Source organism: Colossoma macropomum, unplaced genomic scaffold (genome assembly GCF_904425465.1).
Source record: "Colossoma macropomum unplaced genomic scaffold, Colossoma_macropomum, whole genome shotgun sequence".
Taxonomy (NCBI): domain Eukaryota; kingdom Metazoa; phylum Chordata; class Actinopteri; order Characiformes; family Serrasalmidae; genus Colossoma; species Colossoma macropomum.
This window is the reverse complement of record NW_023494805.1, coordinates 22,557,269-22,584,797: the sequence shown is the minus strand read 5'-3', so window position 1 is coordinate 22,584,797 and position 27,529 is coordinate 22,557,269. Positions and strand designations below refer to the sequence as shown.

The following is a 27,529-nucleotide window of genomic DNA, read 5'->3' as shown; positions in this document are numbered from 1 at the left end:
TTCAGAGAAGTAACAGTACTTTTACTTGAGCATGGGTTTAAGCAACCCACCTCTGACTACAAAGACCCCCTGGTTAAAGCCAGGAATAACCACACAGCCGGGGGATGACTATGGCTTTCCTTAAATGGACAAGGGCGTGTCTTAAAGTGGGTGTTAAAATAATCCAGCCAATGAGAGGTGCCCACGTTCGTCGGCTAAGCCTCCACAAACACGGACGTTAGCTCGGCCTGAGCAGCCACTCACCGCGCTGAAATGTAGGGCGATTTGAATTCTACGCCCAAGGACCTCAAACGAAGTCTCTGAAGCACAAAGTTGACAGCTGTCGGTGACATTCACTATCGTCCCTCTTGTCAACCAAAGTCAATGGAAAGCTCACAGAACACTCCGACACGGTCCTGCTCGTAAGAGTGCGAACAGAAAAGCGTATCGGAACCTAAGTTCTTGGGCTGTGTTGTGGCTGTCGGAATTATTTGGTAGCAGCACACTGAGATGCCTGCCTGTCGTCGGCGAGCTGATGTTTAGGCTGGCTGGGGGTATTTTGTGATTAAATGTTGCGATATTCGTTGTAGGGAGTTGTTAGTTGTGTACTTGCAGGAGCCTACAGATATAAGGAGGAAGTGTGACATTTGAAATAATGGAGCCGGGACGGCGGAGAGGTGTGAGCAGCCTGGTGTCCTCTCTGTCCCTGCTCTGTGTGGTGCTGGACCTGCAGCTGGACGGTAGGACTGTTTACTGTTTACTCAGCTCCGAGTTACTGAGTTAACTGAGTTACTGCTTCAGCTTACACTAAAACAGCTCAGAAACACCACTGCTCTTTAGTCTGGAGCGTTTCGCTTTTAGAAGAATGACTCGGTCTGATACCGGAACTGGCTAACCCTCTGGGCATTCTCTCAGGCCTTTTGAAAGTTTGTCACAATGTCAGAAATATCCAAAATAAAAGTTTTTCTAAGTAATTCAGAGCGCGTTCTGCTCTGTCTTCTCAGGCTGGAATCCTTGAGCGGGACAGCGAGGAAACATTCAATGCCGAGAAGTTATGAAACCTCATATTAGGTTACTTACTCATAGCTGTCAGGACGTACTGTGATTCAGCATTCAGATATGCCTTTTATAGTATTTTGCTTATCTGGTTAGCTACGCTAGCTAGCGTAGTCTGGTTTGTGTTTACGTAGCGGTTAGTGGGTTAAGGCCCTGTTTAATAGCCTATTTATAAACCGGTTTATTAAACGGCTCATTGCTTATGCCTCATTCTGTCAGGTGTAATTCACAGGTGTTACACTGCCGGTTACTTCTTGTCTAGTTTCTGTTAGCACTGGGCAATATGGCACAAAACATATCAGCATGATACTTAGACATTTTCACGATTTTTAGTTTTTCTGAAGTCTGATTAGTTGGATCAAACAAAAAGCCCCAGTAGTGCCACACTTAAAAAAATACTATGCAAAATTATGAGTACAATGGCTTTTATTCAGTCTTTTGTGTACTGCTCTGCACTAAACCCAGTTAAACATGACTAACCATGTTCTGTATGCAGGTGTCAAGGTGTTCAGTGTTAAGTATCGACAATATCCACAATATGCTCTAAAAAGCATGTTGTGATAAATTCCATCACAATAACAATAAAATATCATCATATTGCCACCCCTAGTCTCTGTGGTTTTGTTTACCTGGGCTTGTAGCGTGCTCCATAGTGACAATACATGTAGTTTTTATTTCATGTTGTCCGATCAGTCTGTATATTTAGGTACACGTTTGAAGAACTTTAAGTATGGCCGAGTGGAAAAAAGGCTTTAAGGAGTGCTTGAAGTTTTATATTGCCTGTCTGTTTTTTGTTTAATGAATTATGATGTACTAGTGAGTTTCACTTGTGTTTCAGGTGTGTTGGGTGTCTCTCCTGTGGAGATCGAGCAGCACCTGGAAATGGGCCGCAAGCTGCTGGCAGCAGGACAGCTGGCTGAGGCCCTCTCCCATTACCACTCCGCTGTTGGTGAGACATTTGCACACAAATATGTACATACAGTGAAATTAATGTAAATGAAATTTGAATGTTATGGTCATTTGGTCAGGATATGTTTCTGATAATGTTAGAAAAGTGTCATGCAAAATGTGTAGTGTATTATCTACCTGGAAAGGACACATGACCTGCTGTTCTTTCACTTTCATTTCTCCTATTTAGAAAGTGATGGAACATTGGTGTTGATTGAACAAACAATTACATATTTTGCTTATTTGGCATTTTAGTGAACATTAAAGTGATTTTGAAGGTATAAAAATATTATAATTTTTTAATAAAGCTAGATTGAAAACTCATTGCTGCATTCAACTGTTATTCATCTAATCGTATCTTATTATTATGTGGGCCTGTCTACACCGTGCATTAACATGTGTTTTTTTGGTGATTGGATCACACTGGGGATTCACTTGACCATATGAAAAGCCAGGCATAAACACCCTCAGGATGCGCTGTGATCAAATTATGATCGAATCACTCAGATCACATTAGGAAGTGATGATGGATCTTGACCACATTTAGCATAACTGTAAATGGTATGCGTTTTTGGCCACACTAGGAACGTGTGTTAATGAGAAGTTTATTCAGATACAGTCCATACCTGAAACACACGTTAATGAAAGGTGTAAACAGTCTCCTTGTGTTTCTTTCTTATCTTGCTTTAACAACACTGCACCATGAATGAATTTTAAGTAAAATCCCGTACCTCTATAACGGCGTATTATTTCTTGACTTTGCCATTTTATTAGGATGATTATGTTGCTCAATACTGTCTTATAATATACTGTAATCATAAACAGAGGGTGACTCAAAGAACTACCTGACTTACTACAAACGTGCAGCTGTGTTTCTGGCCATGGGGAAATCTAAATCAGCCCTGCCCGATCTGACCCGAGCCATCCAGCTCAAACCGGACTTCCTGGCCGTGAGTTTATTAAGTGGCTTGTTTGTTATTAGTGAAGGTGATACAACAATGAAAATATTTTAAATATATAATAAATGCACGGTGCATATTTTACACAAGTGTATTTGTTTTGAGCAAATCATTCAGTTTTAGGTCTGTAACATACTTGCCCTTTCTTGTGGTCTGTGTGTTTTCAGGCTCGGATACAGAGAGGAAATATTCTCCTGAAGCAGGGGAATACTCAAGAAGCCAGAGAGGACTTTGAGGCAGTAGTGAGTTGATTAGTTTGTCCTCATCTTTTCAGCATTACATCAGTGGACTCTATTCTGTCCCATAACCTCCACTTTCCTTCCTCTTTATAGTTGCAGCGCTCCCCGGACCAGGAGGAGGCACAAAATCAGCTCCACAAAGCTGAGGAGCTAGAAGAGCTCCAGGAGGAGGCACACAAGGCCCATCACCGCGGAGACTACACCACCGCCATCCAGGTGCTGGACCGTGTTATAGAGGTGAGTTACAAAGGCACAGTTCAGGGCTTACTCACTATTTAAAGGAATGGTTCAGTGAAAGTATCAAACATCAGCATCAACCATATTTTTAAAGGAAAATAGTACATAGACAACATATCAAATGTTGAAACTGAGAAATTTTATTGTTTTTTGAAAAATATATGCCCATTTTGAATTTGATGCCAACAACATGTTCCAAAAATGTTGAGGCAGGGGCATGTATACCACTGTGCTGCATCACTTCTTCTTTTAACAACACTCTATAAGTGTTTGGGAACTGAAGAGACCAATTGCTGTAGTTTTGAAAGTGAAATGTTTTTTCATTCTTGTTTGATGTAGGATAGGCAAATGTTTTCAGTGGTGACAGGTCTGGACTGCAGGCAGGCCAGTTTAGCACCTGGACTCTTTTAATATGGAGCAATGCTGTTGTAATACTCGCAGAATGTGGTTTGTCATTGTCTTGCTAAAATAATCAAGGCCTTCCCTGAAAAAGACGTTGTCTGGATGGCAGCGTATGTTGCCAAAACGTCCCTTTATCATTCAGCATTAATGGTGCCTTCACAGATGTGCATGTCACCCATGCCATGTGCACTAATAGACCCCATGCTATCATGAAAACTGGCTTTTGAACTGTGCACTGATAACAAGCTGAGTGGTCTTTAGGCCGGAGGACACAGTGTCCATGATTTCCAAAAAGAATTTCAAACGTTGATTCATCAGACAACAGGACACTTTTCCACTTCCCCTCAGTCCATTTTAAATGAGCTCGGGCCCAGAGAAGGTGGCAGCGTTTCTGGATCCCATTTATCTTTGGTTTCTTTTTTGCATTTTAGAGTTTTAACTTGTATTTGTGGATGCAGTGACAAGCTGTTTTCATAGACAGTGGTTTTCAGAAGTGTTTCTGAGCCCATGCAGTGATTTCCTTTACAGAATCATGCCTGTTTTTAATGCAGTGCTGCCTGAGGGCCAAAAGATCATGGCCAGCAAATACTGGTTTTTGGCCTTGTCTTTTTCATACCGAGATTTCTTCCGATTCTCTGAATCTTTTAATGTTATTATGTACCGTAGATGATGAAAAGCAAAAGTTCTTTGCTATTTTACATTGATGAATGTTATTCTTGAATTACCCACACAGTCTTTCACAGAGAGCCCCTCCTCATCTTTACTTCTGAAAATATTATTATTATTTACATTTTGCACAGCGTCCCAACTTTTTTGGAAATGGGGTTGTAGATCCCCAAAACATCTCCCAACCTGCTCAAACTACATTCAGGTCTTCAGTAAGGTCATTCAGATTTGTCGATGTGAGTATATGACTTACTGTCATGGTTGGGTTTAACAAAATACAAGTATTGGGAATTCATATTCAGAATACAGAAATTAAGTGCTTGTATTCCATCCAAATTACATTTTGAAAAGGTAGTATTCACAATATAATTACACTTAATTCTTTAGCAGAATATTTTCACAATATTTATTCCCTAAATAAAAAAATAGTTTTTTTTAAAAGAAACACCATCAATGCTTGTTTATTTTTTATTCCAGTTATTTATCTGAGCATTACTGAGCTTTGCTGAAGCCTAAGTCGACTGATAATTCAAAGTGATGAGCCAGTTATTTGTCTCAGCATTCCTGCATTCTTTTGAGGGTTGACTGAAATGAATGGACTGCTCAGTAGGGCTTATGATCGTAAGTGATAAGTGTAGCAATGGTCTTGTACTAGACGCATGCATGTGTTTTGTGCCAAATTACATACATGTTATATCTGGATATCACATAGCTACTCAGTTCATTGTCAAATTTGCAAGATTTTGTTACTGGAATGTGGAGAATTGTTTGCTCAGATCATGAGATGGCATTTGGATTGTGGGAGCGGCAGCAGACTGAAGTGGGTAATGAGAGCCAAAATAATGTTGAGAATTTTGTTATGTCATTTAAATGTAAAGTGAATTTTCTTGAAACATATTAAGAGAAAAATTACATGAAAGAAAACTCCCAACCAGTAACAGCGAGGAACATTGTGAATACAATAAAAATTACTGCAGAGTTTTTCCATGTGCCTTTTTGATATGTATTCTAAGTATATTGTGTACTATAATAGAATACGTTACTGAATAAAGTTAGGACCGTGCATTCAATATTTAGCCATCACTTCTATTCTATTCTCCCCAACTCTGATTAATATGAACTATAAAAATTATCAAAACATCACCTTGTAGCCTAACGCTGGGGGCAGCCACTTTAGACAACAGATCAAATCAATATATGGATGCAATGAGTGGGTTGAGAAGTTTTAGGGAAGTATTTACAGAAAAGATTTGGGTGACTGATGACATCTAGTATTTGTTGTCAACATTAGCCTCTTTGGACACCAAACATGTCTTGGCTGATCGACTACTATTTATTGCTGAACTATTTCTTTAAGCACCTGATGCTGATGTTTGCTATTTTAAGTGTAGGTACAACATAGCTGTAAGCATATTGTCTTGACTGTTATGAAAGAATAAGTTAACTCAGTTATGCTCATGAACAAAAATAAAAATGATAGGAATTCTTTTATTTGTGTTCATCAGGCCTTAGACTGTATGAAAGTATGCTTCTAATACCTACTGTAGGAAATGATAGCAGTAATTTTTATTATTTATTTTTCCCTTTAGCTTTCGCCTTGGGATCCAGAGTCCCGGGAGATGAGAGCTGAATGCTATATACGCCTTGGGGAGCCCAGGAAGGCCATATTAGATCTGACACCTGCAGCCAGACTCAGGACGGACAACCGAGCAGCCTTCCTGAAACTTAGTCGCCTGCTATACGACCTGGGAGAACACCAAAACTCGCTTAGGTACACGCAAATACAGTTAATAAACACATACACACATGTATCATCACAATAAATTGGATACCAACATTTTGTAATACTCCTATTAGAAGGCATATGTTACACGTACCATCACTAAATATTCCACAATTTGTCTCTGTTAAAATACTAAACATTCCAGGCTTCACTTAAATAACATACTTTTAAACTCCAGTTTGCATGCTGAATCTTTCCACTCTCTCCCTCTGCTCTGCCTGTTTGGCCAACAGTGAGATTCGAGAGTGTCTGAAGCTGGATCAGGATGATAAGGAATGTTTTGCACACTACAAGCAGGTGAAAAAGCTCAGCAAGCAGATGGACTCTGCAGAAGAGCTGATCTCAGAACAGAGGTAAGCATATCCTGCATCATCTCCTTCATCCTCTGGGTTGTTCCTCTAGAAGAAACCTTTCCACCCACATTACTTTGTAATACTACAAACATGACCATAGATCAGTGAAAAAGGACATCTTCTCTTCAGTTTGCTGTAAAGTTAATGTCAATTTGAAAGAGCGCATCAGAAATGTACTAAATATTTTTGCTGTTGTGCCAAAAGCCTATGTCTAAAAAGTTTGTAAAAAATGAAAAAAGCTTTAATTTATATTCATTTTATTGTAAGTTATTTTAGACCATTTCTGTTTATCCATTTGTCATGAAATGTTCAACACTTGTGATTCTAAATGGTGTAATAAAAAATTAAAATTTGAAATGACTGTGATGATATTCTTCCTCATGTTATTTGGAATTCCTGTGCAGACCAATTTCATCTCTTAAGTCTCTCTTATATTTCATAGTATACTGAAATTATTTTATCATAATTATTTCTGTATTTATGTGACAGATATCAAGAAGCAATAGACAAGTACGAGTCTGTTATGAGGACAGAGCCAAATATTCCATTTTATACCACCAAAGCCAAGGAAAGGATCTGCTTCTGTCTAGTGAAGGTATGTAATATTCTGGACATATGACGTACTATGACATTGGCTTTTCCCCAAGTGCTTTTTAGGACAACAAGTACATCAGCCATTTTTTCTCTTTATAAAATGTAATTTCTGTGTGATTTTGATGGCACTAAATTTCCAGCTATGCCCAAAACATCAACAGTGTTAAAAACAAAAACTCTGACATATTTCAAACCTGCTGCTCATCATATAGCAAAACATGGATTGGTAACTGTACAGTGCTCTCCACAAATATCGACACCCCGGGTAATTGTGAGCAAAATGAGCTGTAAATTACGTATCCTTTATGACCTTTCATTTAAAATATTAGCAAAAATCTAACCTTTATTTAAATATTTTTATTAAGTCTATAGGCACCCCTAGAAATTCTTAAGAGTGAAGTCTAACTGAAGTATATTTCCATTAAGGTTTTATGTTTTGAAGTTCACCTGAGTGATAAGGAATACTTAAATCATCACCCATGACTCCCTGTTTCCCTGGGGAATATGTATGAGATGAAACACAGGCCAAATTCCCTCAGTCGTTCATCACTATGAGAAAGACCAGAGAAAACAGCAATGATGCACGACAAGAGGTTATTGAGCTGCAAAAATCAGGAAATAGCTACAAGAAAATAGCTAAACAGTTGAAAATGCCTATTTCTACCATCAATAATTAAAAAGCTTAAAACAACTAGAGATGTTAAGAATCTGCAGGAAAAAGGACAGTGAGGATGGTTCAAGGGGACAAAGAATAGGTTTTGGGATCACAACACCTCCCAAACTACAAACACCAGCTATAAGGCCACAATTTGTTTGGGAGGTTGCCAGAAAAAAAGCCTCTGCTGTCAAGGACCAACAAAATCAAGTGCCTTCAGTTTGCCAAACATTACTGGAACTTTCAGTGGGACCATGTTTTATGCTCAGATGAGACCAGAATAGAGGTTTTTTGGTGTGGACAGACATGCAGAAAAGTTCCTCATCCCCACTGTGAAGTGTGGTGGTGGATCTATGATGTTGTAGGGCTCTTTTATATCCAAAGGCCTTGGACAGTTTATTCAGATACATGGTTTGGATACTCCAGTAGGACAGTAATCCAAAGCACGCCTCAAAATCAATACAAAAATGGTTCACTGACCACAGAATTAAGGTTTTGCCGTGGTCGTCCCAGTCCCCCGACCTAAACCCCATGAATGAACTCAAATTCTGAAGGATCTGGAGAGATTCTGTATGGAAGATCGGTCTCGGATACTTTGCCATGTGTTCTCCATTCTCATGAAGTGTTATAGCAGAAGAGTTGTTATCTTTGCAAAGGGAGGCTGCGCAAAGTATTAAATGAAGAGATGCCAATAATTGTGGTACACACAGATTTGAGAAAAAAATATTTCATGATAAGATTTAGGGTTTTTTTCAGTCATTGTACTTAAAAAATTGTTATTTTATTTAAGAATGTTTTTACACTTGTTTTAGCTCAGGTTAACCAGGTGTGCCAATATTTGTGGAGGGCACAGCAGGGATTACTGCAAACTTAGACCAAGATTTCAATTTGTAGCCTTATCAGGTTACTTTTTTTCAGTTTTTGTCCCCTGCACTGTTCAAAGTGTTTTTCTGATGTCTACAGCTGTGAATAAGAAGCCAACTCCAGTCTCAGAAAAGCAACTAATGTTTTGTGTATGTGGCTGGTGACTGCTAACACAGGTTGATGTCTTAATTAGTTTAATGACCCATTCAGTTACAGCCATAGAAAACATATTAAACTGATGCATTTTCAATGGGAATTAAAGGGGGATTGGGAAAATAATCCCAGGTCATCTCATTGTTTAGGTCTCAAATGCAAAATTAACAATCATACTGAAGAAGATGTATACTATAGTATATCATTCACTTACTTCCTTCACCAAGTTTTGACTGAGTTTCAGTGTGTTTGCAATCGCCAGATACATCCACTCTGGTAAGGAGTCCAAAGCACAACCAACATTACAAAATGTTCTTCCACATTTTGTTACAATTACACATTTCCACCAGAGAGGTCTGCAAATCCCCAAATTGTACATAGTGTAGCTTTAATTATGTCATTTAATACAGTTGCATTGCATGAACACCAAAGGTTGCTGTCTGTTTAACCCCACCAGCACAGTTACCAGAACATTCAGTGTTATGTCATTCTTCCAGCTCCAGGCCACACATATTCCCACTTGCATTAGTAGGTTGTGTAATGACATGAATACAGTTATCATTTTGTTCCAAACATTGTAAGAATATCAATTTGTGAAGCCAGTACATGGTTTAACAACCTTATTTTGGGGTAGTATATGCTTGCCTAGACAGAAAGTGTCTTAATTATTTTCAAATGATCTGTTTTTTGTCTTCAGATCATGCTCTGTGTCCATTTTATAGGTTGAATACAGTTTCTCACTTTTCTGTTCTATCTCTGTTTCTCTCTCTTTTCCCCCTTGTGGTCTCTGCAGATTAAGGAGGCAGAGCTGGCATTGGACACGTGTTCAGAGGCCCACCAGAGAGACCCTCAGAATATCCACATCCTCAGAGACAGAGCTGAGGCCTACATCCAACTTCAGGACTATGAGAAAGGTAAAACCTTATTTGTGGTTAGCTTTATTTAAAAGAAAACTGTGTCAAACCTATTTATTGTCTATGAAGGATGCTGTGCTCTTCCTCTGAATGTCTTATTGTCTGTCTTCTTCTTCTCTCAGCTGTGGAGGACTATCAGGAGGCACGAGAGTTTGACCAGGACAGCCAGGAAATCCGTGAGGGTCTAGAACGTGCACAGAAACTCCTGAAGCTTTCACGCAAGAGGGACTACTACAAAATCCTGGGAGTGAGTCGGTATGGACATGCTGTTAGGCTTATTGTATGTGCATGTAATGCTGCTATGGTTTTCTATCAGCAGTTGTTCTAGTACATTCTTTATGCACTTGCTTTTAACAAGATCTACGTTATTCCAAGGTCTAATCCGTTTTCCACTCTCTGTTCTTAGGAGTGCTAACAAACAGGAAGTCATTAAAGCATACAGGAAACTGGCACAGCAGTGGCATCCAGACAACTTCCAGTCTGAAGCGGAAAAGAAGGAGGCTGAGAAGAAGTTCATTGACATTGCTTCAGCTAAAGAGGTCCTAACAGATCCAGGTAACTTATGACTTATTATTATATTAATGATCTAATTAAAACAGGCCAGCTAATGTATGTTTACCTAATAAGAATGAATCAGGAACATGCTAAACAATTTCACAGTTACTCAAATGTGTGAGAAGTGCAGCAATCCACCAGGCTATTGCTAAGTTCGGTTTTGTTTTATTCTTCAGAGATGCGTCAGAAATTTGACTCGGGCGAAGACCCCTTGGACCCCGAGAACCAGCAGGGAGAAGGAGGAAGAGGAGAGTGGCCCTTTGGTTTCAACCCCTTCCAGGGTGGAAACTTCCACTTCAAATTCCACTACAACTAATAAGGCTACACCATGGGATACTGTGGATACGATAGTAGTAACGGACAATGGACTGGACTCATCAAAAAGCCCACAAATGAGGGCTGGGAAGAGGAATGCGTTTATTCTTCAAACTGAGTTACAGTTGGCTCTTATCAAAGGGTTGCTTGTGAGCCAATTTTGACTTGAATATGCAGGCTGTTCTGCACTTCTTAAGGAATCAGTCACTTTTATGTGATAGGAAAGTTGTTTGACGGGTGTTTGCGTGACGCCATGCAGTAAATGGCTGTGATGAATGAAGTCTAATTTAGTTTGGAGTATTTTTGAGGCTGAAGAAATTTATCAGCTGACCCTCACTCTGTGGCATTTTTAGCTCATCTTGCTTTTGCATTCATGCTACATCTCTTTCTCTCTCTCTACCTCTCTATCTCTCTCTTTCTCTGTCACACAAATCTGTGTGCTACTCTACTGCCCTACCAGCCTTGCCCTCCAGGTTTTCTCTAACTGAGTAGTTGATAGATTCTGTTTTCAGTATATATAAAGTTATGTATTTGTGACAGAAATGTCACATACTGGCCTTTTTAACATTCAGTCCGGACACTCCAGTCTGTTAAATGTTAAATCAGTATTGCACGTTTGTGTGCACTTAATCAATTTAGTTTTCAAAGCAGACAATGACATAAGCTCTTTTCTGTTCGAATGAGGTTGATCATGCTTCTTTTTCAAACCTTTTTGGCCACGTGTTGTTTTCTGTTTCTTTTCTGTTGTCTGTTCCTGTTGCAAACAGCAGAACTGGCTGTTATTACTGAATGAGCTGAAAATCTACAGGTCTTCTTATTACTGTCAGTTTCTTTGCAAATTGGCTACAGAGCCTCGAATCATAGCATTGCCATAGTCCAAAACACTGTTAAACCTTCCATGGAACTGTCCCACTTTATTTAAAGGTTTGTACTTTAGAGATATGAACCAGTTATATCATTTTAGCACTCCAAGCTGTTACAGACTAAATGAGATATTATAATTATCTTGCAGAGAAAAGGTGGGAAATTTGTGATGTTTTGTCTAATGCAGTTGCCATGATTAGATGCTAGGTAGCTGACTGATCTTCTCTTGGTGCCCTGTCAATGCCTATTTCAACGTGCCAATGCAGCTTCCCCTTTGAACTAAATGGTTTAATGATCTGGGTTTTCCAAGTGGTATTTATGCCTGCAGTTAGTTATTTTATGCTTTTGTAGGACGAATTTGTTCATTTGGAACTGCTTTTCAGACGGATTATTTAAAATAAGAGTATGTTCAGAATGATCCTACTGTCTAAGTGTCGTCCTTCACACAGCCTGACGGACACAGCCAGCCTCAAATGCAGCCTTTATTGTTTATAATTTTCAGCTATGCGTTTTCAGGATCTTCAAGCTCCGCTATTAACCCCTTGTGTAATCTGTAATATGTACTACAGAATAATGCACTCCCTTACAATGCCGTTTCTTTACAAAGAATCACAAGTACTGTAGAGGCATTTTAAAGATTTAAGAATGATTACTGCAAAGCACACCTTTTGTCCCGGAATTTTAGTGCACTTTAATTTTATTTCTGTAGGCAAACTCCAGCAACAGTTTGCAGAGTGGAAAAAATACGCTAGAAGTGAATGCCATAGCTCTATGTACATAAAATTGCCTGTGTAAATAAGTGTAATTATATTTTTCTCAGGTTCCATAAAGCAAAGTTGGTCTAATTTAGTAAAGTAAATTAGTAATGTAAAAAACAATTACATATATGTGTATGTGTGTGTGTGTGTGTGTGTATGTATGTGTGTATATATGTGTATATATATATATAATATATATATATATATATAGAATATAATATCATATAATCATATAATATCATATTTTACTTTACTTTTACACTCGCTTTCCGCCTGTGTGTTCCGCTCCTCAGCAGGTCAGACGCTGCTGCGGTGTTGCCACAGCAACAGTCTTGTGTACAGAGTTCAGCAGTACTAAATGTATAGTGAGTAATGGAGCCTCCGGGAGCTAAACCAGCTAACCTAACCTAGCTAACTTCACTGCTGCTACTTTACCATAAAATATTGTGGTGTTCGTGTCCGCGTTTCTGTTGCTTTGCCACTGTAATGACAATGCGGAGGCCCAAGTACTTCACACCGACTGAAGTGTCCCTGCACAGCACAATAGGAGACCTGTGGGTTTCATATCTGGGAAAGGTTTACAACTTGACCCCACTGGTTGAAGAATATAAAGGTAAGCGGCTTAGTTGAGTTTCTCTCGCTGAAAAAAACCGCTATAATAATTTGCTGCATTCAAAGTATCAAGTAGGCTGTCTAGCAATATGCTTGTTCTGTAGGTTAGTTAGCTACGTTACCTCTAGTCTATCCGCCTCGACCACACCTAACGCTACTTCATTCTGTGTTTGTTTTGTAGGCGATGTACTTTTGAAACCAATTATTGAATGTGCTGGCAAAGACATCAGTCACTGGTTTGACCCAAAAACGAAAGATGTAAGCAATTTTACCACAACATCAGTATGCCTGTCTGCAGTATAGGGAGCTAACAGACTTGTTCTGCGCTCGGCACCCATCATTTACTCAATTCGGTTTTTTTCATTAGCGCGAAACTTGTAGAGTGAAAATGACTGTCTGTTTGCTCAGATTCGTACCCATATCGATCCATTATCTGGCTGTGTGAAATACTTCACCCCTAGGGGGCGCTTCGTGCATGTGCCCCCTCCCTGCCCTCGCACGGACTGGGCTAATGATTTCGGGAGGCCGTGGTGGAGGGATAGCCGCTACGAGGTGGGCCTGCTGTCCGGTAAGACCCGCTGGATTCGCATAATCAACACCCTCACCTCACAGGAGCAAAGACTGGAGGTAGGCCTCTCTGACTACCTGTGACTAAAAGTACAGCTCTCATCAATTAACGCTGAACTGTATCTTAGCGTCACTTCTATATTTGACAACACGCCAAAGTTAAATCACATGTCCACTTCCTGTTGACATCCTTGCTGTGTTTTGGAACAGATTTAGCAATCTACCAAGTAAATACTCGAGCTGTTATAGTCTTAATTAATTCCTAACATGTCTAGTGATTTAAAAATGTCAACAAACAAAAAGATGTACACACACAAATCTGAAGCATTGTTTATGAATGTTGCAAAAAATACAACCATGGACTCTAATGTTCATCTCTTTCTGGCATTATTCACACAAACAGCCTCTTTTTCTCCATTATAATGAATGGGCTCAACTCCTGCAGATCCTCTGCCACACACATTTTTTTGCCCCAGAAAGATAATGCACGCTAAATTGCCCCTGGGTGTGATTGTGTGTGTGGATGAATATGTCTCTGTGTGTGCCCTGCTATGGACTGGTGACCTGTCCAGGCTGTATCCTGCCTTCCTCTCCGTGGCTGCCAGACCCCCCTCACAACCCAGAAGGACAAATGGTTTAGAAAATGTGTGTGTGTGTGTGTGTGTGTGAGAACAGAAACTTCCTAAAGACCATTTAAAAAGGAACTCATCGGTTAGAGGGATATAAAGCCCCCAGGTCTGGGCTATAGAGCAGTGGAACAATGCTCTTTGGAGTGATGGAGCACCATGGAATAACTTCGGGATGAATTATGTTTGTGATGCAGAACTACTCATCCACAGAAGTACCTGACCTTACCAGTGGTCTTGTGGCTGAATGTAATCAAATCCTCACGTTATTCGTCCAAGCTAGCGGAAAGCCTTCTTAGAAAAGTAGAGACTACAAATATCCATGATTTCAGAAGAAATGTTGGATGTATAGAGCACACAAACAGTTGTGAATTAATGTATGAATGCATCTGTTATTTTCCTTTTGTCAAGTAGGTTAGTTGCACTGTGCTTTTGCAAGCTGAAGAGGGCAGGATTGGTCTATTCTTCTGTTCCTCACTTTTTTTTTCTCTGTTCACCCTCCCTTCGCTTTCTGCATCTGATTCTCCTGCTTGACAAAGGGAAATGTTACTGATGTTGTGCCTCTGGGCATGCAAGTGGTCCAAGACTGGGCTGGTGCTTTAGCCCTGCAGTCCAGTGGCCACCAGGCTCTCTGCAGGGTGGGCAAGCACACTCCTGCTACATGCCCCATCTGGCATCAGGCTATTTTGCATGGTCCAAAGGCTTAGTCGAGCATTCCTATTGTCTTTCTCTTATACCCTCCCAACCACCCCCTTTCTGTACTCTCCCCTTTCCCCCCTCCCTCTCCAGTGGTTCTTGGCAGTGCACCACCATTGGATCAAACTGACACAAATTCCTTCCCTCTCTTTTGGTAGATCCAGGAGGCTCTGCTTATATAATTCATATAAGTGAAGGAATTTGGCAGAATCCATTTTGCTTGATGGATAAAAAAAACTCTTAGTTTGCACTGTATTATGAATATATAACATCAGGAATATGGCTGGTACCTAAATATTTTCTCTGCCTTTGTTCTCTGGCAAGGTATGTTCTGAGGAAACTCTAAATGAGATTCTGCAGCGTTACCTGCGCTACAACTCCCATGCGGCCAGCTACACCTGGAAGCACAACGGTGTCAATCTGGATATGAGCAAGAACCTAAGTGAAAACGGCATCCCAGACGAGGATGAGGAATTCTACCAGTGTCGCATGGATCGTGACCTCTACACTCAATCCATATGTCTTTACTTCAATGATGACCTAACTGAACCTTGAACTTAGATCAGTATTGCATTCTAAGAGTGGATGTTTCGAGATATTGCAGTATCCTTATCATAAATTGTAATTGTGTTACAGTGCAGCATTATGACAGCAGTGTTCATTGTCTCCCTAATTCTTGACCCCATTATTGTATTTTCCCCAAATGAACATTATTAATTAAAACACCGTAACACACAGTACCATAGTACCATGACACATGATATTACCATAATGATGACTGACAGTTGCCATGGTAAATGTTCATATAAAATTCAGTAGCTGGTGTTTTAGAACATCAGCTCAGCATCAAACACGACATTCATAATAACAATAATTCATGATGTTTTTGTGCTTGCAGTTTACTGTAGAGACAGATTACTTTAATATTGCTTTACGTAATTTTTGCATCAATTTTAATAAGTAGCCCTCACGTTTCTATTGAAATATTGCTGAAAATGCATCGTTGTGAGATCTGAAGACAATCTACTAACATCTCAACATTTAACAAGAGCTCTATTATAAGTTAATTACATACCATTGAAAGTGAGAATTACTTGTTGATCTTCAAGGATAAAACAAACACAGCTGACACACTCTTTAAAACAGTATGCAGAAAGATCTTTTGGAGGAAGAGGGGAACAACAGAGTGACTGTTGTACAAGAGTATTTGCTAAATAGATGCTTTGTAACACATTGCTAAATCCAGTAAGTGAAACTAACTGCATGCGAGTCCCTTTGGCATTCAGGCAGCAGACCAAATTTTGTTCTACTCATATTGACATAATTTAACTAAAAAAAATCTGAATCTGAGGCGAGGAACTGAGCTTTCCCAGCTCTCTAATCTACCCCCTTTTTATTTAAAGGAGAATAAGCAAGTGTCTTGTTCCATCCATGCTTTAAATGGTTAATTTTTAAGCAACACAATCTGATGTAAATCTGGGCATGGCTGCAGCACAACCCCACCTTTCTTTCCAGCCTCCAGCCAGACGAGACCACGGCGCAACCCTTTCGCTCCGAAATAGTTTTTCATACATCGGCGGGGGCCTTTAAGACTATTAAGGTAGCCATATTTGTTAGATTTGTGCGGCTCTCTGCAGTGCAGAAAGAGTGCGAGAGTGAACACCAGCGTCCGCGTGCACTCTCAGAAAAAACACACACACATAGAGAGAGAGAGAGACAGTCAGCAGCCAAGTCGGTGAGAGAGAGAGGGAGTGAGAGGGGAAAAAAAGAGTTAACGAGTTAAAATACAACTTAGAATCAGCTATACACCCCCTTTCTGCTGGAACAATGTGAATGTTTTTGAGGAGGGAGGGGAAACGGGAGAGAGAGTGCGAGAAAGAGAGAGTGAGTGAGAGAGAGAGAAAGGAGGAGGAGGGGGGGGGCGTTCTGAAATAATATAGTCAGCCATTTTTTATGTAAGGGGATTTTTCTTATTGGGGGGGTTGTTAAAAAATAAATATAAGGGCGGCCATCTTTGTTTCTCTGCCTTGTAGTGTAAAATATTCCAAAGCGCCCCCCCACTTTTTCCCCGTGTGTCGATTTGAATATTCAATAAATATCATAATTCGGAAGGAATAGACTTTTTGATCTCGAGGACGGGGTCGCTGACAGGAATATAATGTCCTCTCCTCTCCGTTCTTGTGAGGAAGATGAGGGCATGGCGGTTAATTCCGAGGGAGGAGATTTTGATGAAGAAGAAGAAGACGACGGGGACCTGGACGAGAACGCAAGCGACATAAACTCGCCGGCGGCGCCTAGAGAAACTGCAGCAGCCCTCGCCGCGCCAGGTACCGTGCAGACACGGGGGAGCTGCGGGGAGCGCGCCGAGGAGAAAGCGACAGACAACAAAACGCAGCATTTAGCTTTACCTTCACCCAGAAAAAAAGTGTGACCCGTAGCATGGGGGGACAACATCTGCGCTGCTGAGTAGCCTGCTCGCCTGTAGCGCTCGCTCACGGCATTTCTGTGCTAGCTTAGCCTGTAGATAAACCCCGGTGGAGTTCAGAGTTTAACTAAAGTTTCCCAGTGCCCCACTGCCTGCGTCCCGCTCGCTCGGTTCAGCCGCTTTATCCCACTTTTTAAAACGCTGCTATTGTCTTCTCGGTGTCTGAGCACTTCACGAACGCCGCCGCCACGTAGGTTATTGCTCTGAGGTTTTCGCAAAGCCACCCGAGGCTGTGTCTGCATGAGCGGACAGCAGGGCAGCCCGAGCCGCCGAGTGGCGAGCGCCTTGGCGGCACTGCGGGAGCGTGCAGAGCTCACAGGACTACCGGTTGATTGAGACAGTGGTGTTGTGACAGACTGTAAATAAACTTGACCCGACCCACTGTCACTCCGACGGCAGCGGTTCAGGGCAGGACAGACCTCTTAAGATCACTTAAAACCTGCTCGTTTCTATTCAGCGCTCAGTAATAACCCAGGTCCTACGCAGTCTCCTCTTGTTGTTGGCATCAACAACACAAACACAGACCTGTATGCAAATGATGTTTGTGTTTCTGTGATGGGGCACAGATAATGTTGTGGAGTTGCCATGCTGATCTCGCAGACAGAACAAGATAGTATGAAATATGTAAATAACAGTTTGACATTTGTTTGAGCCCCATGTTAAGCTGACCTACATGCAAATGTGTCTCTTAATCAAAACGCAGAGGGGGAAAGTCTGAGCGCGCAGCCTGAGTCTGGGTTCTGTGATTAAAGGAGTGCATGTGATTGTGCTATATGGGGGTAACGGGTCGCTGCGCATTCATACAGGGACGTTGTTTGTATTGGTCAGGGCCCTTATTGCAGTTGTGCAAAAAGAAAAAAAAAAACGTGCTGCAACGACGCGCGCGAATCAATTACCCCTCCTCGTTCCCCCTGGCGCCCTCTGTAACCCCCTGGCGACCCCCAGCAGCCCGCCGCCCGCCGCTCCGCTCCCAGGTGAGGAGACCCCGCGGCGGGTGGGCAGGCGCAGTTCCCTCGCGCTTCGTGTCGCGTGGCTCGCGGCCGCGGCCTCCCGATCACCGAGACCCGCGTGCGCGCTGCTGCCGCCTCTGGCTGCGCGAGGCCAGCCGGGCGCGAGAAAAAAGCGCGCGGAGAGAGAGCCTCGCGCTCGCTCCCGCCCGCTGCGTCCTAGCAACAAAGGCGGACGAGAAGAAAAGCGAACTAATTTGCTGAGTGCAATGGCGACCGATTAGCTTGTTTTTTCTCCTTAAAGGACCGAAAACACCGAACCAGGCAGCGCTTTTCTGCTTTCACACTGTGTGGTGAAAACGAAGAAGCTTTGTAGTTGTTCATTAACTGGTTATTGACAGCATGTTCTGCCTCTAGCTTTGTTAGCATTTTAAAGATTAAAAAAACACGCACGTTAACAAAAGCACACTTCATGTAAGTTAATCCCAGTTGAATGTAAGAACATATAGTAAAAATGTATCATATTTTACAAGGCTTTTGTAACTAAATTGGACAGAGGAAAAATCCTTACTGTTTAAACAGTAGACCAAAGGGGAAAGTGCAGCAGGCTATAGCCCTATCTGTTTACATATATAAATGTCTCTTTTTCTCACTCGTTCTCCTTTTTTACCTTTCAGGCAAATACATGTTCAGCTGCTTTTCTTCTGGAGTGAAGCATGTACTGTATTATTGTGTTTGGAATAATGATAGTGACCATGTTAAGCACCCTCAGCATTTTTTTGAAGCCCTTTTATGGTCTCATGCCTAATCAGACCACATACATGGTTGTGCTTTTTAGATTCGCTCCTTAAAGCTCACATCTTAGTGCGGGTCAGAGTTTGAATGAGACGTAAGTCGTCAGTGATGGGGTCTGCTCCAGCACCCCCTGCGATGCTCCCAAGTGTCACACCATTGTTGAGTCTAATTGCATTGGGAAGCGATTAAAGGGATAATTTTCAGCTTTTGTAACGGATTATTGTCAGTCCTGTTTAGTCACCACTCTTCTTATATGTTCCCCCACCTCCCTCTATGTCCCCCTTTTTAGATGATGGTGAGGATGGGGGTGAGGCCTCGGATAGGGACACTCTGGGAAAGAAGAAGAGGGGTCCCAAGAAGAAGAAGGAGACTAAGAAGAAAGAAAAAGATGGCAAGACCCCCAAAGCACGCAAGCGCAAAAAAATTGTATGTTGCTCCAACTTGCTGAGAAAATATCCCCCTTATACATAGTGGATTTTATCTTGTATTTTTAAATAAGGAGTTAAAAATTAAAAATAAAAAATTCTCTTGTCTATAGGAAAGCGATGTAGAGCGGGACTCAGAACAAGACTTTGGAGTGAACTCTGACAGTGCTGCTAGCGATTATGGAGGAGAGAAGAAAAAGAAAAAGAAACACAAAGACAAGAAAGAAAAGAAGACAAAGAAAAAGAAGAAAGATGATGACGATAGTACGCATGAGGAGACCACTAAAGTAAAAACAGCTGATTCTTTCTTATGCTTTTAATGATAGTTAGGCTTAATTTCCTGTAGTGATCTGGTGCAAGATTCTTTCAGTTACATGCAGGCTTCACTATACCTATTTCAGCATTTTACTTCAGATTAAACCCTGGACAAATTAATTTCAAATTATACTTACCAGATAACTCTGTTGTTGTTTTTAGAATGCAAAATTTTAACAACAACATTGTTCATGTTTTCAGTAGCATTGTTTGGTCACATCTCTCCTACAGCCTGTAGAACAGAAGACATCTGCTCAGCTAGCAAAAGACTGGGGGCTAGAGGATGTGGATCACACCTTCACTGAGGAGGATTACCGCACGCTAACCAACTATAAGGCCTTCAGCCAATTTATGAGGTACTTCTAGTCGAAGATGAAAAACCTATGTTGCTGATTTAACAGTTTAATGCAACATAAACAGTCCATGAAATCCTGCATTATGTAGATTGAAGCAGCAGTTCTTTAGTTGGCCAATAGGAGAAGAAATTCTGCCCTCAAAATGACTGCTAATGCTGTCCAGTTTATAGATAAGAATATGTCATACACTGTCAAAAACCACAAAAGTAAGTCTATTTGAGATTACTTAACAACTCGACATGGTTTGAGGCAAGTGGGTGATGATTTAGGCACGCAGTTTGCACAATGCTAATTGGTAAGGCACAAGCTTTAATTACTTATTAGCTGCATTAGCCTTATAGCTCCAGAGCAGAACTACAGAAGCACTCTTTAGATACCAAACACGTCTAATTGACTGCATAGAATGTAGAGGGGTAGAGTGGCAATTAATAAATTAGATTTTTCACTGAACTGTCACCTCCTAGATAAAGATGACTGTCTACTTTTTAATCTTTCCTGCTTTGCAGGCCAATGATAGCTAAGAAGAACCCTAAGATCCCTATGTCTAAGATGATGACCATCTTGGGGGCAAAGTGGAGAGAATTTAGCTCCAATAACCCCTTCAAAGGTTCAGCTGCCGCCGTTGCCGCTGCTGCCGCCGCCGCTGCAGCAGCCGTTGCCGAGCAGGTCTCTGCAGCAACTGCCTCCCCCGAACCTCCACCTCAGCCACCCCCGCTTCGCAAGGCAAAGACCAAAGAAGGGAAAGGTGAGAAGGGTAGAAGAGCATTTTTTAATGATATCCTATAAATTATGCTGACTAGCAGTCAGTAAATCATTATATTCATTATGTATCCTGTTTTCTTCCCAAAGTACACTTGTAAATCATTTTGATGTTTTTGACACTAATAAGTGGTTCGTTATACTTTAAGTTAGTATAGCGCATCGTCATCTAGGGATGTCTGCTTTCAGAACTGCAACTGCAGCTGCCAATAGTATTGAAAGGAGTATGATAAAATAACAGAAGTTCAAAATATTTTGAGCATAGTAAAAACCCATGTTTGTTGTTTAAGAGTGGAGTATGTATTCTCATTTTATGTTTTATTAATATATTTTTAAAAATTCTAGCAACCATGCGTTGAAATTAACGCTGCATTGTCAGTACTTTGAAGCTATTGGCTGTCAACTGTTGGCTGCTTTGGAATGTGTCACTAAAAACATGCAAATTTAGATGTACAAGTGTATGGTGAGTTGTAGGCTAGTTCTGTGCCCAGAGCATATATTTTAATAGATTATATTAACAGCATAATATTGCTTCTATATCTAAAAACCAACGCAATTATCTCCCTCTCAGTGTGCGATTCAGTACTGAATCTTTAGCATGTTTCTTGACTATAGGCGTGACACAATCGCTTTCTGCGATATAACAACAGAATGAATGATCCCGGCTCCACTCATTTACACTACGTTTGTATAGAACAAGACAGCAGAGTGACCAGGGTGTGCATTAGAAGTTGTTGTGTTGGTACTGTATTGTCTTCTCTTTCCACACTACAGCCCCTTATGACATGTTCTGTTTGATGTAAATTATTCAAAAAATTCAGATGGAAAAAAATGTCATATAGTTTAGCATAACCTCACTGTGTTTCTCTCAATTTCAGCACCCCCAGCTTAAAGCAATACTTGCCTCAAACGTACTTGATCAGCTAAGACATGTTTGGTGTCTGAAATCGCTTCTTTTGTTTTGCATTGGAGCTATGTGGTTAATATAATTTTTGCTCCTGTGTACTTATTACTATGAGGCTAGATTGCCTCATAGTTCCAGTGCAATGTTAAAGAAGCAAACTTCCGACCCCAGACATGTCTTGGCTGATCAGCTGTGTTTGGGGTAAGTTGTGTAAATTTGATGTGTTAGTGACTGTTTCCTCTAAAACGCCTTATTGCATCTCTGTAGTTATATAATCATATTATTAGTGATATTATTTTGAAGTAATGCCTTCGCTGTGTGCAGTGAGCTGTTCTCTCTCTGTATCTGACAGGCCCTGGCTATAAGAAGCGCAGTAAAAGTCCTCGTGTATCTGACAAGAAGAAGCTCAAGCTTAAAAAGATGGCTCCCCTCCGAATCAAACTGGGAGCTCTCGGAAACAAGCGTAAGAAGAGCAGCTCGGTGAGAAATGAATCTGTGTACCTGTGTTTTGTGCTGTGAATGAATGACACTTTCTGGGACTCATTAAAGTGTGTGTGTCTTTGATCGTACGTATATATATCTTTGTCAGGGCAGGTTCTTCTTAGAATGTACATATGCAGACCAGAAGTCCTGTGTGTTAACACTTAATGTTAGTGTGTGTGAGAGAGTGAGTGACATATAAGAAAAGTAGATGATGGCTGTAAGCAGGAAAGTTCAGTTTGAGTATGAAATGCCATAGGTTTGACTAATTGTTTATGTGTGTGTTTTATACAGAGTGAAGATGTGGATGATGATGATTCTGAGCAGGAGAACTCGAGTGTTCACAGCTCGTCAGTGCGCTCAGACAGCTCAGGCCGGGTCAAGAAGAACAAGAGAGGTCGCCCAGCCAAGAAGAAGAAAAAAAGTGGGTGACATTTTCTTTTCCATTTTTACCTGTTCTCATGTGCCCTCTGACACTGTAGAGAGGGTTTCCCAGGAAACTGTTTAGGCCTTTGGGGTGATGAATGATGCACAGTTGTTGACAGGGTTGTTGGACGTTTTGTTCCTCGAAAAACAGCTCCTGGCTTGAAAAAGAGTCAATTTTCTGCTGCCCTCTTTCTGTCAATTTTTCTGCTAAAATTGAAATGGAGAAACTCAATTACTTGTGCTCAAAGTCCATTGTTACAATTATTTGTCCTCTTCATCATCATAATCATCTTTTTAAGTGTTGCTCAGTGATTTAATTGTAATTGTCAGCCCATGCAGCTTAGCTGAACTGTGTTAACAGAACATCTTGGTTGTGAACAGCTAGGATCCTCCAGGCTTTTATGGAGATGCAGATACAGGATCATTTAGTAAAGCAGTGCAGTTTCAAAGTGGGAAAGGGCAGTTTTAGTCCACATGTTCTACACTAGGCTATAGGGCTAAGGATAAGAACTAAGGTATGGAAGGTATAGCATATGAAGAATAGGTCTAATTTAAAAACGTGTTTATAATTATTAAACCATGCATTAGTGTGAGGTATGTTTACATATGTCATTTATTTTTGTATATTTCCTGAATGCAAGCCTGTGCGGGGACTGGACCTATGTTGCACTGACTGTATTTGTTAGTTCAATTTCGAGCATCCTTGAAGGACTTGAGAAAAGCAAAAGTTTCACACATATGAAGAGTAGGTGATATCTGCATATTTGTTGTTATAGTCCCTCTCTCTCTCTCTCTCTCTCTCTCTCTCTCTCTCTCTCTCTCTCTCTCTCTCTCTTTCTCAGTGGTGGGAGATGAGGATGGGGATGGCTATGAGACAGATCATCAGGACTACTGTGAGGTCTGTCAACAGGGAGGGGAGATCATCCTGTGTGACACATGTCCCCGCGCGTACCACCTAGTGTGCCTGGAGCCGGAGCTGGAAAAGGCTCCTGAGGGCAAGTGGAGTTGTCCGCACTGTGTGAGTCACCTTCATAATGCTTAAGCTCCCCTGAAGCCTGCTTAAAAGCTTAAAGGAGCAACAAGTCCAATTTTCTGTTTAAATCTGAGTTATGGGTATTATGTGCTGGTTGAAAATTACATGTTTTGACGAGAAGCAAGGGAGCTTTGAAAATCCCTTTTTCCTGCAGTGGTGTGGTCAAAAAGGCAAATTACTTCTTATTTTGATGTGACAAATCATCAGACCTGCCATGTGAACAGCAGCAAGGTAGAAAACATAACTGGCTAGCATGAAGCAAAAAAATGTACTTTTAAGGACCTACTGTCATGACTTGAAAAACAAAAAAAAAGAAATAGCATTATCCATCCTCATGCTGTAGCAGCGTGCACTTTAGTTTAAATAGAAAATCACATTTGAACTCTGTGTTGTGTACTCTACTAGGAGAAAGAAGGGATTCAGTGGGAGGCGAAGGAGGAGGACTTTGAAGAGTTTGAGGAAGAATGTGATGAGGGAGGGGTGGCGGACACAGGACCAGGAGGCGGCGGAGAAGAAGAGGAGGACGATCACATGGAGTTCTGTCGAGTGTGTAAAGACGGAGGAGAACTGTTATGCTGTGACTCCTGCCCCTCCTCTTATCACATACACTGCCTCAATCCCCCCTCTGCCTGAAATCCCCAATGGAGAATGGCTCTGTCCCAGATGCACAGTGAGTACTGTAGAACATTGCTTGAAGTGAACTGAAGTGAATTGAATTGATATGAGCTAATAAAATTTGGACCAAATAAACTGACTTGTAATGAGCTGAATTGATTTAAATCAACTCAAGTCTTGTGACAGATTTATTTACCGCATTAAATTTTAGGACCCCCAGTCCAGATTTTATTTTCTCACTCTTAAAACTACTGAAGTTAGATATTAGCTTAGTAGTTGCTGAATAATTCATAGTAGTTATTAGATAATAAGCCTTTACATTAGATTAATTACCGAATAATAAGACTAGAGTTTAATAGGTGAAAATGCATTATGATATGTTGAGGTTTGTTACTTTTCTTGCAGTGCCCACCAATCAAAGGGCGAGTTCAGAAGATCTTACACTGGCGATGGGGTGATCCCCCACCCCCAGTACCTGTTCCACCGCCCCCAGATGCACCTCCTGATGCTCCACCCCCACCCCCCATGAAAGGCCGTCCAGAGAGAGAGTTCTTTGTGAAGCTGACAGGACAGTCCTTCTGGCACTGTACATGGATCACTGAACTTCAGGTGTGTGTATATGTGTGTGTGAATGTGTTTGCAAAAGAGAGAGAACTTGAGTCATTTCGCCTTTATTAGTACAGGTGAGGTATAGGTGGATATATTAAAGGATGTGAAAGAATATATTGGATGAGACTGTAAAAACCAGAAGCGAGTAGACATAAGTTGTCACCAGAGGGCTAAATTACATTTTTGACGTAAAAAGAAGTAAACACAGTCTGTGCAGCAAACTATTAAAAAATAACACTGTTCTGCAGATGTTAATGCACAGTTATTTTACCTTTGATTGAAAAAAATGATAATTAGTTATGGTGCCATCTGCACAATTTGGACACCCTTCCGGTTGTAAACCTCAGAACTTATTAGGTCTTAATTGACTCTTTAAGCCTGGTTAGGCAGATCAAGAATTGTCATTACGAATTGTCAGATGTTGACAGTTCCAGAGCTCGACAAACCATTGACTCCTCTAAGCAGCTGGATAAGAGTTTGGAAATGAAGCTGATTGATGTATACAAAGCAGGGAAAAGTGCTTTTAGCTCAACAATTTTCACTGTCCGAAATGTCATTAAGAAATGGCAGTTAAGGGGAACTGTGAAAGTCAAGGAATAATTTGAAAGAAAACTCTTAAATAGAACTGCTCATATATTGGCCAGCAAAGCAAAGCTCCCATATGACAGCAGAGGACTTGGTGGTGAACCACTGTGCAGCATTGCTTGCGCAAACATGATCAGCGTGGGTGAGTCATCAGTTTCCTACCTTACCTGTGACCTTATCACAAAAGGCAGCATCTTAAGTATACAAAACAATGTCTATAAAAGCCAGATGCATTTTGGAAAAAAGTGCTGAAGACTAATGAAGTACAAATAAAACTCTTTGGCAGCAGTCACCAAAGATATGTTTGGAAAGAAAAAGGAGCAGCATTTAATGAAAATAACAGCTTGCCAACTGTTTAGCATAAGGGTGGTCTGTTATGTTTTGGGTTTTTGTGGCAGCGAGTGGCACAGGAATTATTGCAGACAAATGGAAGAATGGATTCCACTAAATAGCAGCACATTCTGAGAGCAAAAGTAATGCAGTCAATCAAAAAATGAAGCTGAAAAAAGGCTGGCTTCTACAGGACAGTGTTACAAAGCATACCTGAAAATCCACTGTGAACTACTTTAAGAAACACAAACTGAAGCTTTTGGAATGGTCCCTAACTGAAACATCGTTGAAAGTAGTAGACCTGAAACAAGCTGCATGCAAGACAGCCTAAGAACATCACAGAACTAGAGGAGCTCTGCAAGGAAGAGTGGATGAAAATTCCTAAAACTTGCAAGCTGTCTGCTAAAGGAGGTGTTACTAAGTACCAACTTATTAGGGTGTCCAAACTTTTTGCACATGCCACAATTAATTATTTTCTAGTTTGTAAATTAATGAAATGTTAAGTAACTGTGCATTAACATTTTCAGAATGTCTTTAATTGTTTCCTGCAGAGGTTGCATTTATTTTTCGCTTCAAAAATCAACAAAATATTTAATTTGGCTAGGGTGCCCAAACTTTTGCCTATAACTGCATTTGTACTTGAGTTAAAGTACTGTTGAGGAACCCTTTGTATTTTTGTGTGGATGAAGGGTTGAAAAATACGCAAACATTCCTGTTCATAAAAAAGGCATTAATCTGAAACAATGTATATTTCACAAGTTATATTGTTTCAGAACAACTCAGTAATAACTAAGTGTTGTTTCTGTTACTTGCACTGAATGATCCAGTTCACCACATAGTGCTGCTTTATCAGCAACACAACTCAGACGCAACACAATGGAAGAAGATCAGACACACCACACTGGTATACAGCCCTGGCCTGCACAGGCAACACAACGTTACACCCATCCGACATATTTTTTTTGGCTGCATGGCTGTAGACAGAATTCTGTTTTCAGCCAACCGACCCATCACTAAGTCTTGTTCAAATTTCACTTCCCTCTCCAAGCACTTAAAATACTTCCGGGTACCCCCCCCCAAAAACACAATGTATTTAAATTCTTAAGTGGCCCTGCTTTGCGTTTTGATTTGTTAATGGATATTGCAGCCTTCAGTTTGAGAAAAGCACGTAAAACATAAAACACACATAATTTGGCAGTGCATATTGTTTTTTTCTGAGATTTTAAAAATGTTTTCTCTCACTTCAGAGTAACACATACTGCAGAAAAGGAGTGGAATGAAAAGTAAAATATTTTACTGTGAAATGTAGTGGAGTGCGAGTAAACGTCCCACAAAATATTGTAACAAAATTAATCTACTTCATTACTGTCCTCTAGTTCTCACTGAAAAACAATGTCACTGTCCTTCTCTCTCTCTCTCCTTATCCCTCTGTCCTCAGCTGGAGATCTTCCACTCTGTGATGTTCCGTAACTACCAGCGGAAGACTGATATGGACGAGCCGCCCAGTTTGGACTATGGTTCTGGAGGAGAAGAGGATTCTGGGAAGAGTGAGAAACGACGAGCCAAAGATCCTCAATATGCCATCTTAGAGGAGAAATATTACCGCTATGGCATCAAGCCAGAATGGATGATGGTACACAGGATAATTAACCACAGGTGAATGAGGGTTT

General features: G+C 40.8%; 3 protein-coding genes across 3 annotated transcripts in view; all 3 read left to right on the top strand.

The window, feature by feature from the left end:
- The first annotated feature begins 190 nt into the window (after positions 1-190).
- Positions 191-11,955, top strand: dnajc3b (DnaJ (Hsp40) homolog, subfamily C, member 3b). Its single transcript, XM_036596393.1, has 12 exons — positions 191-719; positions 1,874-1,984; positions 2,809-2,933; positions 3,110-3,184; positions 3,275-3,418; positions 6,076-6,257; positions 6,503-6,622; positions 7,112-7,217; positions 9,682-9,802; positions 9,925-10,057; positions 10,209-10,357; positions 10,534-11,955. Exons 1-12 carry the CDS (start codon positions 635-637, stop codon positions 10,671-10,673), a joined length of 1,491 nt encoding a protein of 496 aa, XP_036452286.1. The 5' UTR covers positions 191-634; the 3' UTR covers positions 10,674-11,955.
- A 657-nt stretch (positions 11,956-12,612) lies between these two features.
- Positions 12,613-15,533, top strand: LOC118826153 (cytochrome b5 domain-containing protein 1). The gene is made up of 4 exons (XM_036597040.1): positions 12,613-12,907; positions 13,088-13,164; positions 13,315-13,533; positions 15,120-15,533. The coding sequence occupies exons 1-4, from the start codon at positions 12,781-12,783 to the stop codon at positions 15,348-15,350; spliced, it is 654 nt and encodes a 217-aa protein (XP_036452933.1). The 5' UTR covers positions 12,613-12,780; the 3' UTR covers positions 15,351-15,533.
- Positions 15,534-16,481: 948 nt separating this feature from the next.
- The window catches only part of chd3 (chromodomain helicase DNA binding protein 3), a 48,025-nt gene continuing 36,977 nt past the window's right edge, over positions 16,482-27,529 (top strand). The window contains 12 exon segments of the mRNA XM_036596567.1: positions 16,482-17,122; positions 19,312-19,448; positions 19,561-19,734; positions 19,994-20,118; positions 20,625-20,863; positions 22,134-22,261; positions 22,556-22,685; positions 23,530-23,705; positions 24,126-24,338; positions 24,340-24,390; positions 24,741-24,944; positions 27,298-27,515. Coding sequence (XP_036452460.1) covers positions 16,954-17,122; positions 19,312-19,448; positions 19,561-19,734; positions 19,994-20,118; positions 20,625-20,863; positions 22,134-22,261; positions 22,556-22,685; positions 23,530-23,705; positions 24,126-24,338; positions 24,340-24,390; positions 24,741-24,944; positions 27,298-27,515 — 1,964 coding nt within the window. The 5' untranslated portion in view covers positions 16,482-16,953.

Coding starts and splice junctions, on each gene's coding strand:
- dnajc3b (XM_036596393.1), top strand. CDS start 635: ATGGAGCCGGGACGGCGGAGAGGTGTGAGCAGCCTGGTGTCCTCTCTG. Junction 6,258..6,502: donor GAACACCAAAACTCGCTTAG/GTACACGCAAAT, acceptor TTTGGCCAACAG/TGAGATTCGAGAGTGTCTGA. Junction 6,623..7,111: donor GAGCTGATCTCAGAACAGAG/GTAAGCATATCC, acceptor TTTATGTGACAG/ATATCAAGAAGCAATAGACA.
- LOC118826153 (XM_036597040.1), top strand. CDS start 12,781: ATGACAATGCGGAGGCCCAAGTACTTCACACCGACTGAAGTGTCCCTG. Junction 13,165..13,314: donor TTGACCCAAAAACGAAAGAT/GTAAGCAATTTT, acceptor CTGTTTGCTCAG/ATTCGTACCCATATCGATCC. Junction 13,534..15,119: donor CACAGGAGCAAAGACTGGAG/GTAGGCCTCTCT, acceptor TTCTCTGGCAAG/GTATGTTCTGAGGAAACTCT.